Source organism: Toxorhynchites rutilus, chromosome 2 (assembly GCF_029784135.1).
Source record: "Toxorhynchites rutilus septentrionalis strain SRP chromosome 2, ASM2978413v1, whole genome shotgun sequence".
Classification (NCBI taxonomy): domain Eukaryota; kingdom Metazoa; phylum Arthropoda; class Insecta; order Diptera; family Culicidae; genus Toxorhynchites; species Toxorhynchites rutilus.
The window spans coordinates 63,067,483-63,086,103 of record NC_073745.1 but is presented as its reverse complement, the minus strand read 5'-3'; the positions used below and the strand labels follow the sequence as shown (position 1 = coordinate 63,086,103).

The window sequence follows — 18,621 nt, the reverse complement described above, 5'->3', positions numbered from 1 at the left end:
ACAAAAGAGAACACAGTGAAGCTTAAATACACGATCTACCCGAGACTCATCAGAAAGCTCCGAGAGCGATTGATAAGTACGAAATGCAACATCCAATTACGCTTAGCTCAGTCTGTCAAGTGATACAACCCGCATTCGGACAGTATCTGAGTTCGCTGTTACCGTATTCGTAGGTTTGTCCTGTAAATCCAAAATATTTTAAGTTTCTTGTTAGAAATAGCTTCTCTGATTAACGGGGGTATGTTTTATGATTAATTGATTAGCGAGCAAAAGGTGTTTGAAGGAATAAAATGTCCGTGTTGCGCGTGTTTTCCCGTAATATGGCTACGGCTTCCAATATTAAAAACGTGGTAGTGATCGGTGGTGGGCTGATGGGGTCCGGAATAGCACAGGTGAGTATTCGCATCGGCTGGTTTCCGATGCAAGATTGATACGCGATAACGTTTCGACCGTCCAAAGGTCAATGTCCATGTTTATATCTCTTCTCTACATATGCCGGTCGACGAGGGGTCGAATGAATGATCAGATTACAAGAATAACTAATTTTTGCGACTTCGTTTCAGGTCGCAGCTGCAACTGGCCACAATGTAACGTTGGTAGAAATTAACGATCAGCTGGTTGATAAAGCGGTTGGTGGTATCAAGAAGAGTTTGGAGCGCATTGCTAAAAAACAATTCAAGGACGATGCATCCAAAGGGCAAGAGTTCATCGAAGGGACGCTGAAAAATCTCAAAGGCTCAACAAAGCTTGAGACAGCTGTTGCTAAATCTGATCTGGTAATCGAGGCAATCATCGAACGAATGAACATTAAGCACGAACTGTTCTCCAAGATCGACAACGCTGCCCCGGCGAGTACCATCTTCGCTAGTAACACTTCCTCTCTTCCGATTGGCGAGATAGGATCGGTTACAAAGCGGCAGGACCGTTTTGGTGGGTTACATTTTTTCAACCCGGTTCCAATGATGAAGCTATTGGAAGTTATTCGCACCGAAAAGACCTCCGAGGAGACCTATCAACAGTTGATGGAATTTGGAAAACGAATGGGAAAAACGTGCATCACCTGCAAGGACACTCCCGGATTCGTCGTCAATCGACTTCTCGTCCCGTACATGGCGGAAGCGGTACGAATGTTGGAGCGAGGCGATGCGAGCGCACGAGATATTGACACCGCCATGAAACTGGGCGCTGGTTACCCGATGGGTCCCTTCGAGCTTAGCGATTACGTTGGGTTGGACACCACCAATAATATTATGCAGGGGTGGCACAAAAAGTATCCCGAGAATCCGCTGTTCGCTCCACCGAAAATGCTGGAGAAGCTTGTTTCGGAGGGAAAGCTTGGCGTCAAGAGCGGCGAGGGTTTCTATTCGTATAAGAAGTAAAGTTAAGCTGTGAAATGTTATCTGTTCTCTTGAATCAATAAAATGCATTTAAAGTGAACTTTTTTTATGGAACATGAGGGAAAGAGTAGAATGGCAGGTGTAGCAGTATGAAAGACATCGGGCCCTATTATAGAAATCGAATCGAGGATTCGATACAATCTCTATCACTATCACACCGAGTAAAATCTGGAATTATAGAAATCGAGGATTCGTTACTCTGCTCGAATGTCAGTGGCAGTAATGAAATATTTTGAAACGAGTTTGAAATGTTTCACAAAGCATATAGAAAGGATGCCAAATCTTTTTTTGAGACATCGAGCCCTATTATAGAAATCGAGGCGATAAGAATTTTGCTCGTTAGACCTATTTTACTATTATAGAAATCGAGTAATTCGATAGCACCGAGCGAGTGATAGCTATCGATGCAAGTGTCAGAACTTTTCGAGTTGTTTGGTTCACTTGTTGCATATCTTCAGATAATTATTTTGTTTTGGTTTGCGTCCCTGGTATTTTCCTTTAGGAAACATTTCAGAAACGCTTGAATATATGCAATTTTCAACACATGTTCGTTTGTTTTGATCAGTATTTGTTTTACGGTGCTGCCAGAATAGTCTATACAAGGTAATTGTTCAATCCAACATTATTCATATTAATTATGTTATAATTTACAATGCAGAACTTACTTCCAGCACATATTTCAGTGGCTGAAAACGAGTGGACAGACAAATCACCACCTGTTTGAACGACTCGTTGAACTAATGTAAGCGAATGTAAACATTGCTCGAGGTATTTGTGGAGGAAGTTCAAATAAAATCCCGGTTAAGGAAACGTGGGAGGAATTCAGTGAGGAGCTTAATGCGCTGAGACCATCAATGCGTCTTGGTTCAGAATGCCAGAAAGTAAGTGTTTCTTCTACGATACATACAACTTCATAAGTAAATTTTATCATATTATTTGAATTACTATCAAACGAATTTCCTACCTAAAAATGTCTTATTCCTGCTAGCGTATGTTAGTACGTTTTACTTTTGTCAGCAATTTTCTTTTTTATTGCTATACTATACCGAACTTTCTATACCATATGCTAAAGCTGAAATGTCTTGCAAAACAATAATGATTTTTTTAAATTACAGATTTGGATTGACATGAGGTGAAAAGTAAATAAACACTAGCACACAACGAGCGAAAATTCAGGGCCAAAGGTGGTGGCCCAATACAATAATGCTATTGACGCCGCTACAACAAGAAATCGACACTAAAAGAGAATTACATAAAAAAAAATGTTTTCCTTAAAAAAGTGGAATTTATGTGTGACTCCTTACGGAATTCCATAGATTGCAGTTGTGAAAATAAATTAAAAGATTCATTTTCTAATAATTATATTTTTGTAAAGCAAATTGTTCCACGCTGTCGTTTTTATTACACATGCATGCGTGCCTTACGCCTATTAAGCTTCATTCGTTGAGGGAATATCAGTTTTCTCCAAAACATAACCATATTAACACTTTTGGAAATACATTTTCATAGCAGATACCTCCAAAAAAGATTTGGCATCCTTTCTATAGTGCTTCGTGAAACATTTCAAGCTTGTTTCAAAATATTTCATCACAACCGCTGACATTCGAGCTTGCTAACGAATCGAGCTGTTTTCCTCGATTTCTATAATTCCAGATTTTACTCGGTGTGATAGTGATAGTGATTGTATCGAATCCTCGATTCGATTTCTATAATAGGGCCCATCGGCTATGAAAATTATAAATATCTATATTTCCAAAAGTGTTAATATGGTTATGTTTTGGAGAAAACTGATATTCCCTCTACGAATGAAGCTTAATGGGTGTAATGCATGCATGTATGTGTAATAAAAACGACCTCATGGAACAATTTGCTTTACAAAAAATATAATTATTGGAAAATGAAATGAATTCCGTAAGGAGTCACGCATGAATTCCACTTTTTTTAGCAAAACAATTTTTTTGCATATAATTTTCTTTTAGCGTCGATTTCTCGTTGTAGCGGCGTCAATAGCTTTATTATATTGGGCCACCACCTGTGGCCCTAAATTTTCGCTTGTTGTGTGCTAGTGTTTTCTTTACCTTTCACCTCATGTCAATCCAAATCTGTAATTTAAAAAAAATCATTATTGTTTTGCAAGACATTTCAGCTTTAGCATATGGTATAGAAAGTTTGATATAGTATAGCAATAAAAAAGAAAATTACTGACAAAAGTAACACGTCCTAATGTACGCTAGCAGGAATAAGCAATTTTTAGGTAGGAAATTCGGTTGATAGTAATTCAAAGAATATGATAAAATTTACTTATGAAGTTATAAGTATCGTAGAAGAAATACTTACTTTCTGCCATTCTGAACCAAGACACATTGATGGTCTCAGTGCATCAATCTCCTCACTGAATTCCTCCCACTTTTCCTTAACAGGGTTTCTATTTGAACTGCCTCCAAAAAAACTCGAGCAATGTTTACATTCGCTTACATTGGTTCAACGAGTCGTACTGGTGATGATTTGTCTGTCCACTCATTTTCAGCCACTGAAATATGCGCAGGAAGTAAATTCTGCATTGTAATTTACAACATGATTAATATAAATAATGATGGATTGAACACTTACCTTGTATAGACTATTCTGGCAGCACCGTAAAACAAATACTGATCAAAACAAACGAACATGTGTTGAAAATTGCATATATTTAAGCGTTTCTGAAATGTTTCCCAAAGGAAAGTATCAGGGACGCAAACCAAAACAAAATAATTCTCTGAAGATATGCAAAAAGCAAACCAAACAACTCGAAAATTTCTGACACTTGCATCGATAGCTATCACTCGCTCGGTGCTATCGAATTGCTCGATTTCTATTATAGTAAAATAGAGCTAACGAGCGAAATTCTTATCGCCTCGATTTCTATAATAGGGCCCATCATCTCATCAAGAGGCATGGGGCCCTATTATAGAAATCGAATCGAGGATTCGATACAATCACTATCACTATCACACCGAGTAAAATCTGGAATTATAGAAATCGAGGAAAACTGTTCGATTCGTTAGCAAGCTCGAATGTCAGCGGTTGTGATGAAATATTTTGAAACAAGTTTGAAATGTTTCATGAAGCACTATAAAAAGGATGCCAAATCTATTTTTGATGCATCTGCTATGAAAATGTATTTCCAAAAGTGTTAATATGGTTATGTTTTGCAGTAAATTGATATTCCCTCAAAGAATGAAGCTTAATAGGCGTAAGGCACGCATGCATGTGTAATAAAAACGACAGCGTGGAACAATTTGCTGTACAAAAAAAATAATATTTAGGAAATCTATGGAATTCCGTAAAGAGTCATGCACGAATATCACTTTTTTTAGCAAAACAATTTTTGTTATTCATGTAATGCAACATGTAATTCTCTTTTAGCGTCGATTTCTTGTTGTAGTGGCGTCGATAGCTTTATTGTATTGGGGCCACAACCTGTTGCTCTAAATTCTCGCTTGTTGCGTGCTAGTGTTTTCTTCACCTTTCCCCTCATGTCAATGCAAACCTGTAATTTAAATAAAATCATTATTGTTTTGCAGGATAGCTTTAGCATATGGTATAGAGCATTATAACACTCCGACCATTAGTTTGATCTATTGTAGTGAAAGTGGTATAGTTTGGCATAGTATAGCAATAAAAAAGAAAATTGCTGCCAAAAATAACGTACTAATGTATGCTAGTAGAAGTAAGCATTTTTTAGGTAGGAAATTCGGTTGAAAGAAATTCAAAGAGTATGATAAAATTTACTTATGAAAGTTATGTGTATCGTAAAAGAAATACTTACTTTCTGCCATTCTGAACCTAGATGCATTGGTGGTCTCAGTGCATTAAGCTCCTCTCTGAATTCCTCCAACTTTTCCTACACCGGGAATATATTGGGACTACCTCCACAAGAACCTCGAGTAATCTCGCTTCCATTGTTTAAGGAGCCGTTCAAACTGGTGGTGATTTGGTTTTTTTCTTCCGCCACTCATTTTCAGCCACTGAAATATGCGCTGAAAATAGATTCTGCATTGTAAGTTATAACATGATTAATATAAATAATGCTGGATTGAACACTTACCTTTTATAGACAATTCTGGCAGCACTGTAAAACAAATGCTGATCAAAACAAACGAACATGTGTTGCAAATTGCATATATTGAAGCGTTTCTGAAATGTTTCCCAAAGAGATTCAAGCCAAAACAAAATAACTCTCTGAAGATATGCAACAAGTGAACCAAACAACTCGAAAAGTTCTGACACTTGCGTCGATAGTTATCACTCGCTCGGTGCTATCGAATTGCTCGATTTCTATAATAGTAAAATAAAGTTAACGAGCAAAATTCTTATCGCCTCGATTTCTATAATAGGGTCCATGAAATGAGATAATAGAAGTTTGACTTCCGACACATGATGAATGCGGGCCCTCAAAAGAGACATGATAAATATCGGTTCATTGCAATCAACGGATACCACACCATTAACAAACCTATTCTGCCGCCAACCTTGCATCGGGCCAATGGGTGGAAATAAAGTCAGGTTGGGTGGCTGAACGGGATAGAACTTTCTACCGTGTCACGAACCGGTATTGCTGTATGTAATTGAGCAAGGTCACGATGATTGATTGTACTGTCTTTTTCAGTATACTGGTCGTTTTCGGCGCATATATTGCTGCGTTTTTTCTTCAAATTTAATTCATGTTGTAACTAAATGCCTCATTCTCAGCTTATTTTTAGGCGATCGAATTCTATTCAATTGAATCCGTTCAACAACGATTGCAATTCCACTTCTGTTTGGAGGTTTTTTTGACCATGTTTCACATGTATCTCGCGAAAGAACTTCACGAGCTTCACGAAGTAATCGGTATGAATCAGCCGTCTTTTTTTCTTCAAATGATGATCAAGATGCGTAGGATTACGAACCTAATGTATTCAATTCGCCTTCAATTCAGTTATCACTTTCGATATTAACTTGGGAAGAAACAAAATTTCACAACTTTTCAGTAGTTTTTTTTGGTGATCCTGATGCATGAGTTTGTTGCAACTTTAATGTAGCCTTCAAAAACATTCTGATTTTTAATTCCATATTAAACCTTTGCCTCAGCATGAGGTGTTGGCTGATCGCTGTCTAGAGTGAAACTAAAAAAAAGTCACTGAGTCAGATTCGTTAACGACGAAATGGTGCCGATAACTAGATACGACATTAGTTTGTATGGGCCAACTATTCTCTATCAGATTTGTCGACCCTAAGGCAGTTTTATATTGCTAAAATTTGTATGAAATTTTTTTCTTGGCGTTATTTACCTACTAGAAGTACGTTGTCTCTAATTTGAACTATTTTCTATGAATTTTCAGATATTCTCACCAAAACATACCTTTATAATATAAAATTATCTTTAGACACAATCTTTGTATGATTTTTGTTCATTACTAGCAAGCAAAAGTGATTTTCATTTACATAGAGTAATAACTTAATTTGGGAAAGATAATTTTCACTCATAATTTTTATTTTAAAATAGTGTTTCCAGTTTCCAACGTGACATGCGCGGAACCGACCCTTGATAAGCTGAACTTTTAGGGTTGCAGTAAATGATTCCATCGTGGTAAGATACTACTCCCCCTCTTTTAGGGAGGGCTGCCATACAAATGAAACACAAATTTCTGCATTACTCGAGAATTAATCAAGTAAACGAAACACAAAAAGTTTCTATGGATGGCAGCCACCCTCCCCCTCTCTGAGGCAATCGGAACTAAATTTGGCATGTGTAGGTTTTATGGGTTAGAAACATACTAAGGTGGTTCGGCGCACAAAAACACATCTTCTTTGTATAATGTTAATTTGACTAGCGCAAACGAATGAATCGAAGATTTCTCTCTTTAAAAATGACCTATCTACATCAATCGATTCTTTCCGTTAATGACTCAGCGATAAAAGCATTTTCTGATGTTTTAGAAGATCAAGAGTGTAGAAGGAAACCTCGTTTATCAAACTATTTGGTAAAACTGACGCCAAATCTGTCTCCAAGGCCTTGGTATCGAAAGAGAAAGACAATGAAGAGAATTGATCAATCTAGATAGATCTTTTTCAAAAGTTACGCCAGATTTCAAGTCTCCGTAAAAACAAAGAATCTCGCGTTACTTTTGAAAACGACCTACCTACATTAATCGATTCTCTTAATTGACTATCTCTTTCGATAACCACTGCCTTGCAGACAGATGACGCCAGTTCTGCCAAATAGTTGATAAACGAGATTTCCTTCTACACTCTTGATCTTCGAACATATCAGGAAATGTTTTTATCGCGGATTCATTAAGGTGAAGGTGGAAGCTAGCCATTGTAGTAGTATAGGTAAACCCACGTGTAAAAATGGGATAATAGTGTTTGTGAGAGAAGAGCAAAGCACATGTAAATAGGTCAATTCACTTATCAGACTGGTGGCGCTTCATTAACACGTAAAATTAATAAGTAAAGTAAAACAATAAGTGAAATTCTTATTATACGCGAGCGTAACATGAGCAAATTTATAACACATGCGAATTGTTGGCCGAGACATTTTGATTGAATGTAATACTTTTCCGATTATTGTTTTTGAAAGCATAGGCAGCCGTGGCAGTGTTCCGAGCTCTGCAATACAATTTTCTTACCCAATGTTAAAGTTGCTAAAACTTACATTATAGAACCATTAAACGTAAAAATAATAATTGTATTGATATCAACATAATTTTATTCACGCTATGACTCAGGAATAACATCTTATTGAGTGGTTTTGATAGCTGTTTCGATGATGTTGTCTGGCATCAGTGTTGAAAAAATAACGATGCTTTCACCAATACAAACAAAACCATTGCCGAAGATTGAAAAATGAAAATTTAAATTTCAGAGCACTTTCTCGAGTTTTCCGACGTTTTTCACTATACAGTGCGACAGTAGATGAAAATTTAATATCTTGTGGGTAATCGATTAGAGTTTGGTTGATATCACTTCATGGGAAGTGTGCGAAAACGATCATTTTCTTCACACTGTTTCGCAAAATTATTGATTTTCGGGCGAGGGGTGAGGTAGAGAGATGAAAGAAATGAGCGCCATCGTGGCAGCCATTTGTGACTAGCTTCCACCTTCACCCTAACGAAAGGTAATGTAAATGAAGAGAATCGATCGATGTAGATAGCTCCTTTTCAAAAATTACGCGAGAAATGCAAACTTCAGACACGATTCAAAAGTCATCCAACCAGTGACCAAACGGGAGCGTGGCTCGAAAACGGCTTCTCTCAAGGCCGGTAGTTGAGAGCTTAGTTCTAGTTTTCCAATTGGCAAAACAACCAAACGCATACTTCTTAGCGTGGAAACACACTAGACGGCTCTCCGCGCGATTCTCGCAATCACAAGTTGCAGCAGGAGCTCGATGAAAACACATTCAGCGGCTTTCGACGGCTTCACTAGCTGCCATTATTATATTTTTATAAACGGATGCAAGACGAGTCTATGATACAAGGTACAACTGTTTGGACAGTAAGCGGATTAGAGGGGAGGTATATAATCACAGAATGGTGGAAAACGGAAGAGGGATGTTTACGTGAGCGAGAGGGAGAGAGAAGTTAATCACACACGTCTGAAATATTGCATTTCTCGATAATTTGGGTGGTATCCGAGAATCCGCAGCTACATGACCGCAATTGATTCTCACGTATTGGCTCACCGATAGTACATTTATTATTGCCTTGCTTCATGTGCACCTTTCAAAAACGCATAAACACTAATACTATCACAAAACCGCTGGGGCGCATCATCTTCATCGAGCCACCGCAGAGAATGAGGAACCTTACAACAGTGACTTTAGAACCGTCCACACCCGCTCCGCCTTGTGTGTTTTATCTCATTCACATTCTATTACCGAGGCCCCGCGGTGGCCTGTCATTGTAAAATCCGCGCGGGAAAGCCGTCCAGTTTGTTCTTACGCTTAGCAAACCCCTATTCTGCGGTTTTTGGATTTCGATCAATATCGAATGATACACAATGTGTCATGCAAGTAACCTCTCACGAACATATAACCAAATATGAGTGGATTATTTTTTTTTGCAATGTCAAGTTAATTCATCGTATATAAGTTGTCATTATATGTTTACATCTAAATAAAATTCTAAGGCTGCAGTATCTATCAGCCCTTCTGTTTCGTTTATGAATTCCACATAATTCATGAAGGTTTTCAGTACTTGAATTCGTTGGCTTTTTGTGATGTTATTTAATGACGGCCGTAATAATTCTCCGAAAGAGGGACGTTGCCATCCTCTTAACATAACTGCAATTTTTTGCTGTATTAGTCTCCAAGATGCCGCTACTCGAGGACACTCGCTGAATTTGTGCGTTATTGTTTCCATTATTCAGAAACTTGTGTGAATGACAGTAGTCACTTGTGTTACACTAAATGATTAAACCAATAGAGGAACGAAGACTGTTGTTTGCACATTCGAGCTGTACCAAACATCGCACACCATTTTCGAAACCTGCATACAAGTTTGAACCGCATATATAGTAATTCTATGAATCTTCACTGAATTTGTCAATGAGTGGTAGGTTTTTGTTCTTTTGTTTTGGTCTAGACTATCACAATATTTGACCACTGATGTACACGACCTTACAGATGGATTGTTTAATGATACCTGTATTGATAAAACATAGTTTTCATGCTGAAATGTCTTTTTTTGTGTTTGCACCTCATTTTTAGGCATTTATTGCGTTATCCGCGATTTTCGTAATGATGATTTCGGTGAGCTTGCCAAACTATTTCGCGGATAATCGGGGTTCTACTGTAGTTTGCACTCTCTGAGACTTCAGGATCAGGATCTGCTACATTAGTTGAATATGAATCTTTCGCTTTGCGTAGTCCGTATGATCCTGCTGTTTCATGATGCATGGAGAGGTTCGATATGCATATGTTAGAGACAAAAAAGAAAATAAACTTTCTGCACTGCGTATATGACGGTTTTGCTTGCGTGCTGGTGTATCGTAAAGTGCGAACCGATGCAGAGTTGTCTCGTTCTCTTTTGTGTCGTGATTTGTAGCACGTAACAACAAAAGAATGCCGCTGGGGGAAATGACTTCTGTATGATTATATTTGAACGAACGAAAGCGATTTTTTCAGTGAATGGATCAATTGGTAAACACTGTACGGAATTATTGCACTGAGCTACGCGAACCATTGGCAAAGCAGCAATATTTTCAAATTAACTCTCAGCCTTATCATATGAAGTTGGTTGATCGTTTTCTAAAGTGTCACTAATAGAGCATGTCGCAGTCACGTAATTTATATCTCCACAACGTGATTTGTTGCATTATTATCGTTAGATTATGTTATTTTTACACTACAACTGAGATAGCACAAACTGTATATGCCTATCGACCAATCAGAATGCGAGATTTTCATTCTAGAAGTGGTTGACATTTTCTAGCTATTCAATTGATACTTTCAAAGAATGTTTTTTTATTGTAATTCGCGATGACAGAGGGATAGTGTCGACGTCTGGTGGCGACTTCCAATTAGGGTCCATAATTTGGGTCCCAAACTCGTATCCCAATCAGTTAGCCAGTTATTAAATGTTGAAATTTGAATGAAAAATTTTACATCATGTTATTTAAATACTTGAAACACTTACTTCACTTACTTCGATACATTTCCAACATTGTTACTGAAACTTTTCATTATAATATAGAGACGGGCGAGTGCTCACGAGCAGCTCATTTGAGCCGGTTCGACAGAACGAGCGTACGATCCACGGTTCTTTAGAAATGAACCGCGGTTCAAAAAAGAGCCGCTTTTCAAAAGAGTCTCGGCTCAAAAAGAAGCCGCGGTTCAAAAAAGACCCGCTTTTCGGAAGAGTCTCGGCTTAAAGAAAGCCGCGGTTCAAAAAAGAAACGCTCTTTGAAAGAGTCTCGGCTCAAAAAAAGCCGCTTTTTGAAAGAGTCTCGGCTAAAAAAAACGCCGCGGTTCAAAAAAGTATCGGTTCAAAAAAGACCCGCGGTTTTGAGTTTATGCACGAACAGGCACTTTCTTGCACTACATATTAGGCTGTCAAAAAAGTCCTGCGGTATTTTTTTTTAAATTTTCATTTGTTCATAAAATTAGTTACAATCATCTGTTTTAAATCAAATATGCGCCGTTTTGTTCGATGAGTTTTTCCCAACGAGATACCAACTTCATAATACCCCTGTTATAGAAGCTCGCTTCCTTATTGGCAAAAAACTCGGATAGCCAATTTCCACAGGCCTCTTTTGTGGCTAACTTCTGACTACCTAGCTCGTTCGCCATGGACAAAAACAGGTGGTAGTCACTTGGTGCAAGGTCCGGACTATACGGCGGATGCAAAAGAACCTCCCATCCGAGCTCCCGGAGCTTCTGGCGCGTCACCAAAGAAGTGTGTGGTCTGGCGTTGTCCTGATGGAAGACAATGCGGCCTCTGTTTATCAAAGATGGCCACTTCTTCATGAGTGCTACCTTCAAGCGGTCCAGTTGTTGGCAGTACAGGTCCGAATTGAGCGTTTGGCCATAGGGAAGCAGCTCATAATAGATTATTCCTTGACAATCCCACCAAACACACAGCAGAACCTTCCTGGCCGTTAATGAGGGCTTGGCCACCGTCTGAGCCGCTTCAGCGGGCTTCGACCACGACCGTTTGCGCTTCACGTTGTCGTAAGTGACCCACTTTTCATCGCCAATCACCATCCGCTTCAGAAACGGGTCGATTTTGTTGCGATTCAGCAGCGATTCACATGCGTCGATACGGTCAAAGATGTTTTTTTCGCCAACGTGTGTGGCACCCATACATCGAGCTTCTTTGTGAATCCAAGCTTCTTCAAATGGTTAATAACGGTTTGATGACTTATCCCCAGTTCTTGGCCGATGCTACGGCTGCTACTATGCCGGTCTTTCTCGGCTAATTCAACGATTTTGTCGCAATTTTCGACGACAGGCCTTCCGGAGCGTGGTGCATCTTCGTCGACCTCTGCACCAGAACGAAAACGTTGAAACCATCGTTATGCGGTGGAAATGGAAACTGTATCGGGTCCATAAACTGCACAAATTTTTTTGGCAGCTTGAGATGCATTTTTGCCTTTGTCATAGTAGTACTGTAAAATATGTCGGATTCTCTTTATTTTGCTCCATATTTGCGACACTATAACTCACGAACGACTTAACCAAACAAAACACTGTCAAGGACTATATTATAGCGCGCAAAAATACCTTTCCAACAAGCTATAGTTTGATTCGATACAATGAATACAACTAGAACTACGCGCTTACAACGACACCTCGCGGAAATACCGCAGGACTTTTTTGACAGCCTAATATATTGATTTAAAATTTTATTTACTCATTTTTGTAACGAGAAACAAAATTCTATATCAGATCCCCTCTCGCCACTATCGTCAATAGTAAGTAGTTTCGGGGGAATTCATCAGGCCGGATTCATCCTTGCTCGACCATGGATCTGATTTTTACACTGTGGCAGATTTTCCAAAAAATGCCACGATTAGCAGGTTCCTACGTACCACATCTTCGTCGACTTTGAAGCCACAAGGATTGGGCGATCTTTATACAACCATTCCATGCCAAACCGATATAGTGGTTCTCAGATTTCCATGAAAAGTGGTAGTTTTGTGCTTTATTGCTAAATATAAGACCCGTATTTTTTATTTTTTCGTTAGGGTGATCTTTTTCATTTTAGGGTGGTCCGAAAAATCATTTTTTTCAACTTTTTCTCAAAAATGACATCTTCGAGTTTCTTCATCGCCCGCTTGAATGTATTGACGAACCGTTCCACCTCACCATTGGATTGTGGATGGAACAGCGCAGTGGTTACATGACCGATCTCGTCGTTGCCTGACACAATCGTTTTTGGCATATTTAGAACTGCAGAAATATTTTGTGAAAGCACACTTCTTGAATGGCACTAACGTTTCCAGTGGAACTTTTGCGGTCTCAACATAGGTATTACTTATGTCATTTTTATTAGAAGAACTTCGTTGAGATTGGTCATGCTAAATAACACGCCTTGAATATATTCTGGAATGGCAAGCTCTAGAATACGCGTGATCATACAATCCAGAACAAATTTCTTTGACGAGAACTCCATCATGATAATGTGTGATGCTAACCAATCATCTGTTTTTTTTAAATCCGCAATCTATATTTGTATTTTTTATTATTTTATGACACAGAAAGCCTGAAGAGTACTTCGAGAACATCTTGACGTGAAAACAACATACGAATTTCTCCAATTTGAGAAAAAATAGTTCTGTAAGACTTTGATTACATTTCTTTAACGTGTAAGAACAGTTCATCGCAGCAAATCTATTGCTTCGTCCTTATAAACATAATTTATTTCAGACATGGAGTTCGCATTTGAAGTGCAGAAAAATACCAGAGAAGAAGTAAAAGTTCCGTTATCGCTATGAGAGAGATAAAAAATGTGGTCGTTGTTGGGGCTGGCACGATGGGTTCAGGAATAGCTATGGTGCGTAGGAATGTTTCTAAGTAACGGCGCTGAGACTTTTCATAATTTTGCAGGTTGCTGCTGCAACTGGTCATGAGGCAACATTGGTTGATGTTTCTCAAGATATCCTAGACAAATCCCGTGCGGAAATCAAAAAGAATGCCACCCGGTGGTCTCGTAAGTTCTACAAAGATGATCCCGATGCGGCAAGTGCATTCGTGACAGAAGCCTTGGGTCGGATAAGTTACAGCTCCCAATTGGACGAGGTTGTTCAGCGGGCTGATTTGGTGATTGAAGCCGTCGTAGAGAACGTGAAGGTTAAACAGGAATTGTTTAAACGTCTCGATGATGTAGGTTTGAATTATACTACGCCAAATGAAGGGTCATTCTATCCTTATAATATCAACAGATTGCTCCACATCATGTTATTTTTGCGAGTAACACATCCTCTTTGTCCATAAAAGAGTTGGGTTCGGTAACGAAGAGGGAGGATCGCTTCGCGGGATTACATTTCTTCAATCCGGTTCCGCTGATGAAACTGATTGAGGTTATCAAAACCGATCGGACATCGGAGGACACTCACGCTGCACTTATGGCATTCGGGATTTCATTGGGTAAAACATGTATCACCTGCAAGGACAGCCCAGGGTTCATCGTCAATCGACTGCTATTCACGTTCACAGCGGAAGCGTTGAAAATGTACGAACGGGGAGATGCTACACCCAGGGATATTGATACTGCTATGAAGCTAGGATGCGGACACCCAATGGGCCCGTTCGAACTTATGGACATGGTAGGGCTGGATGTAACCTTGAGCATAATGCAGGAACGCCACAAGCGCTCACCCGAGGATCCGATGGCAAAACCGAGCGCCGTTTTGAAGAAACTCGTTGCTGAAAAGAAGCTCGGTGTCAAAAGTGGCGAGGGTTTTTACAGTTATAAATAAGAACAGTTCAAATATTGTGAAATTATCATATACAATATAGGGGTGAAGGTTCGGAATTTTGAAATTGGTTTTGATGTAATAAAAACCGTACTTGGAAAAAATGCAACAGATATTTTTGAAACTCTCAGGGAATAAATAATCACATATTAGCAATATTTTTGCAAAGTTGATTTATTCAACCTCCTCTCCTAGGCTAAATGTCCGCACCTTGAACTTAACGCACTAGTGCCATTTTTCTTACGCACATCCATTCACCTTTTCTTCAAATTCTGGTCGTTTTTGGAGACCTTCCCTGTTTTCCGGAGTTTTTCTTTCATCATCGCCCAGATTTCTTCTATTGGGCGAAGTTCTGGCGAATTGGTTCCATTGGCACAAAAATAATATTGTTGGCATCGTACCACTCCATCACCGGTTTTGGAGGCGATCTGGCGTAGTGGTAACATCCATGCCTCTCACGCTAAAGGTCACGAGTTCAACTCTCACTCCCGACATTCTTCCAAAAAATGGAAGTAAAACGTGACGAACCAGCCAAATGAGTTGAAAGTCACTATAATACAGATAAAAAAAAAAAAAAAAAAATCACCGGTTTCGCGTAACGGCGCGATGCCAGATCCGGCCATAACAGAGTGTCACCTTCGTAGGCCCGGAAGAAGGGTAGCGGGCGCTTTTAGAGATTCTCCATCATATATTTGAACGTTGATGGTGCTAGTCGTTATGTACGGATTGTTGAATTTGCCACACCAAGTACTTCTTGGTGACTTTGTCGATCTTCTTCCAAACCGAGGATCTGCTTGGCGTCTGCTTTCGTCTACGTCTCGTCGTCCATTACGATGAATTACGGCTGCACCAAACACTAACGGTACAGCTCCTAGGCACGGTCGAATGTTCGATTCCCGACTGTTTCGTGATCCACCTGTGGGACTGGCCTGGATTTTCTACGTCCGCACCCGTAATTTTTTATCGATAACCACTCGAAAGATTGTGACGGAATTTTGCACATGTAAACATTACACCCCAAACAAGTTTTACCCAAAATTTGATCAATTTTTACCTATAAAATAAAAAGTTACACACAAGAAAGTGTTACATTTTTTCGAAAACAATCTTGTTAGTGTATAAATAACTCCAACGATTCACTGTTGTAATTTTGCCTAAACTCAACATACTTAACATCTCGTTCGCATTGCGTTGTGTTATCATTGCGAATCTGAATGCTTCTGGTCGACCACCAAAATTATCGATCACATGCGGTTCGATTCATGTCATACATGTGCGCGAGGAGGATTTAGACGAAAGATAATACTTTAGCGATAAAGAGATATTCTTGTTCGATAAACTTGTCTTCGCCTTAGGCGGAATCTACTCATAGCGGGTGTGTTCTCTTTTGTGTCGTGTGCTTCGAGCTGATACCAGTTACTGTCGGATAGTACGCAAACGGTGATTGAGTTCGCTATTCGCTTTGTGTTTTTTTTTTCATTTTTTACACGTTTCACGCACTCTCACAAATCTCAGTTATGAGCCATCACCATTATCATCTTAAGCTTCCACCGTATCAGAAGAAGAAAAGTCATGCTAGCGTCATCGGGGGGAAGAATCAACCAAAATTAGGATCAAGAATGTCATCCGTGCAGCAGTATCCCACACTTCCCGAAGGCATTGAGCCTTTGGAAAATCAAGTCGCTGGTCATACCTTCCAAGAAGGAACGGATGCTATAGGTAGGGAGCTTTTGTCTTTCATCATAGCATAATCTAACACGCAGATCTTTCCATTCCAGGTTTGTTGAGCTCCGTTGACGATGGTTCGATTTTGAAACCCGCAGGGAAGATTTTGTGTGGCGCTCGGGAGATTAAGTTTTATGAACAGATCCAAGCAGCAACGAACGAAACGGATTTGGTGCTTCTGAAAGAGATTATACCCCTATACCGGGGTCACATGAAGCTACCTGTCGATGGGAAACTGGTAGAGTTTATCAAGCTCTCCGACTTAACACACGGTATGCTGGAACCGTGTATAATGGATGTTAAGATTGGATGTCGCACATGGGATCCTTTGGCTACGCCAGAGAAACGAAGGGCCGAGGAATCCAAATATCAAGCTTGCAAGCAACCGTTGGGTCTTTGCATACCAGGTTTTCAGGTGTATTCCTTGGCGAGTGGCCGGAGATTGCGATTTGGGAAGGAGTACGGAAAGAAATTGAACGAAACTACAGTGAAGGATGGTAATGAGCCTCCTGCAATGCATCTAGCCGAATGTTTCGTAATTTATGTTTTTTCTATCCGCCAGCATTCCGTAAATTTCTGAACACAGACAGCGGGCTGTGTCGACAACTACTGATTCAATTGTTATCTGACCTGTGGCCAATACAGAAATGGGCCCGCACCCAAACCACGTTCCGGTTGTACTCCAGTTCCGTCCTGCTTGTGTACGATGCCCGTCGTCTCAAGCCAGTTCTGCAGTATCAAGCAAAAAGTCTGAGTAGTTCTAGTTCTAAACTGGCCGGTAGTGGAAGCGCTTCGGCATCCAGTCCAACGGGTACAATTGCGAGTGGAGCAAGCAGCCCAGTCGCCGGCTCTGGCTCACCCGTTACGCCAACTCCAACGGGCGGAGACGGCACTGTCGAGCCTTTGCAACATTATTACAAAATCCAAAGAAGTCATTCGGCCATAAACAATTACGAAGAGGTGAGGAGCGAACAAAATCCGTTGGTTCTTTTCTCATTTATTGTTTTTTTTTCACCCCTACGAAAATGCAGGACATGAAGGCTATGCGCGAAAGCTACGTCTTCATGCGAGACAATCTAGTCGGATCATATGAGAACAAGGTTTGGGCCAGCGCTCGTATGATAGATTTTGCCCATGCGTTTCCCGCCGAGGAGAGCACAATCGATACCAACTATTTACAAGGTATTGAAAGCCTAGTGAGTATCTTCGAAGAATTCCTGAAGGAATGTTAGGTAGGATGCGTTTGTATTCACTCTACTGTGTAGTCGTCTATTTACATCTGGATTCCAAACAAATATTTTGTTTACTGAAGAAGTGCACCATACTGAATTGCGCTTACGAGATTTTTTACATTATGTTTATCCAAAACAAAAGTGCTTAGTTCGGTTAATCGCTCTCGTCTTGATTATTATTATATTAAAATTTGGGGAGCGGCGAATTGTATGCCATAAATAATGACAAAAATAAGTTTGCCAATCTGCAAATCATTGAAAGAAAGCCTTGACTACTGAAGCTACGTTTATTTGCGTTCTCATTGTAACAACAGTGCACACAATTTTCGTCTTAATATTCTACACATTTTCAATAGGATGTAAATCTACTTCCAATCGGTATAATTAGGTTCACCTGAGGCCAAAATTACCCGTTTTCAGATGAAAAGGCAGATAGTTTCCAATTTCGAATGTTATTGTTCTAATTCAAGCCTTTTTTGACATACAGTTTATCGCAAAATTGAGTGTACAAATGCTATTTGAGGATACTTTCCATTTGTTTGTATACATTGATTCTTTAGTTGCATATTTATCGCTCACACATAGCTGCACGTGCAATTAAATTCCGAGAAAAGTTTTCCGCTAATTGTTTAATCCTAAAAATTAAAAACAATCTCTATTCTAGGCATCGGAAAATTGAGTGTACACTTTAAATTGCTCCGAACAAATTAGTCTTGTAAGTAGGTTTCTTTGTGAATTAGCGTACTTTTTGTCATTATGTGGTGCCAACACTTAACCATTGCTTGCACAGTGTTGGTTTTTGTTTTTATTTGATGTTTGAATTTTTTTTA

At 39.5% G+C, this 18,621-nt stretch overlaps 3 protein-coding genes across 7 annotated transcripts in view; all 3 read left to right on the top strand.

Moving 5' to 3' along the window:
* LOC129771887 (inositol polyphosphate multikinase) overlaps positions 1 to 18,621 on the top strand; it is a 44,059-nt gene that overhangs the window by 299 nt on the left and 25,139 nt on the right. The window contains exons 1-5 of one of the 5 annotated variants that reach the window (XM_055776006.1): positions 15,114 to 16,274; positions 16,350 to 16,553; positions 16,613 to 17,056; positions 17,122 to 17,519; positions 17,591 to 18,059. In XM_055776006.1, coding sequence (XP_055631981.1) covers positions 16,352 to 16,553; positions 16,613 to 17,056; positions 17,122 to 17,519; positions 17,591 to 17,791 — 1,245 coding nt within the window. In that variant the 5' untranslated portion in view covers positions 15,114 to 16,274; positions 16,350 to 16,351 and the 3' untranslated portion in view covers positions 17,792 to 18,059. Of the gene's footprint in view, positions 1 to 15,113; positions 16,275 to 16,349; positions 16,554 to 16,612; positions 17,057 to 17,121; positions 17,520 to 17,590; positions 18,060 to 18,621 lie in introns of those variants that run through there. The other 4 variants (XM_055776007.1, XM_055776005.1, XM_055776008.1 and 1 more) reach the window with 4 other exon arrangements.
* LOC129771890 (hydroxyacyl-coenzyme A dehydrogenase, mitochondrial-like) lies at positions 55 to 14,943 on the top strand. The gene is made up of 5 exons (XM_055776011.1): positions 55 to 76; positions 13,617 to 13,724; positions 13,786 to 13,912; positions 13,966 to 14,241; positions 14,301 to 14,943. The coding sequence occupies exons 3-5, from the start codon at positions 13,850 to 13,852 to the stop codon at positions 14,835 to 14,837; spliced, it is 876 nt and encodes a 291-aa protein (XP_055631986.1). The 5' UTR covers positions 55 to 76; positions 13,617 to 13,724; positions 13,786 to 13,849; the 3' UTR covers positions 14,838 to 14,943.
* LOC129771889 (hydroxyacyl-coenzyme A dehydrogenase, mitochondrial-like) lies at positions 64 to 1,437 on the top strand. Its single transcript, XM_055776010.1, has 3 exons — positions 64 to 173; positions 264 to 392; positions 564 to 1,437. Exons 2-3 carry the CDS (start codon positions 291 to 293, stop codon positions 1,377 to 1,379), a joined length of 918 nt encoding a protein of 305 aa, XP_055631985.1. The 5' UTR covers positions 64 to 173; positions 264 to 290; the 3' UTR covers positions 1,380 to 1,437.

Coding starts and splice junctions, on each gene's coding strand:
- LOC129771890 (XM_055776011.1), top strand. CDS start 13,850: ATGAGAGAGATAAAAAATGTGGTCGTTGTTGGGGCTGGCACGATGGGT. Junction 13,913..13,965: donor TGGGTTCAGGAATAGCTATG/GTGCGTAGGAAT, acceptor ATAATTTTGCAG/GTTGCTGCTGCAACTGGTCA. Junction 14,242..14,300: donor TGTTTAAACGTCTCGATGAT/GTAGGTTTGAAT, acceptor TAATATCAACAG/ATTGCTCCACATCATGTTAT.
- LOC129771889 (XM_055776010.1), top strand. CDS start 291: ATGTCCGTGTTGCGCGTGTTTTCCCGTAATATGGCTACGGCTTCCAAT. Junction 393..563: donor TGGGGTCCGGAATAGCACAG/GTGAGTATTCGC, acceptor ACTTCGTTTCAG/GTCGCAGCTGCAACTGGCCA.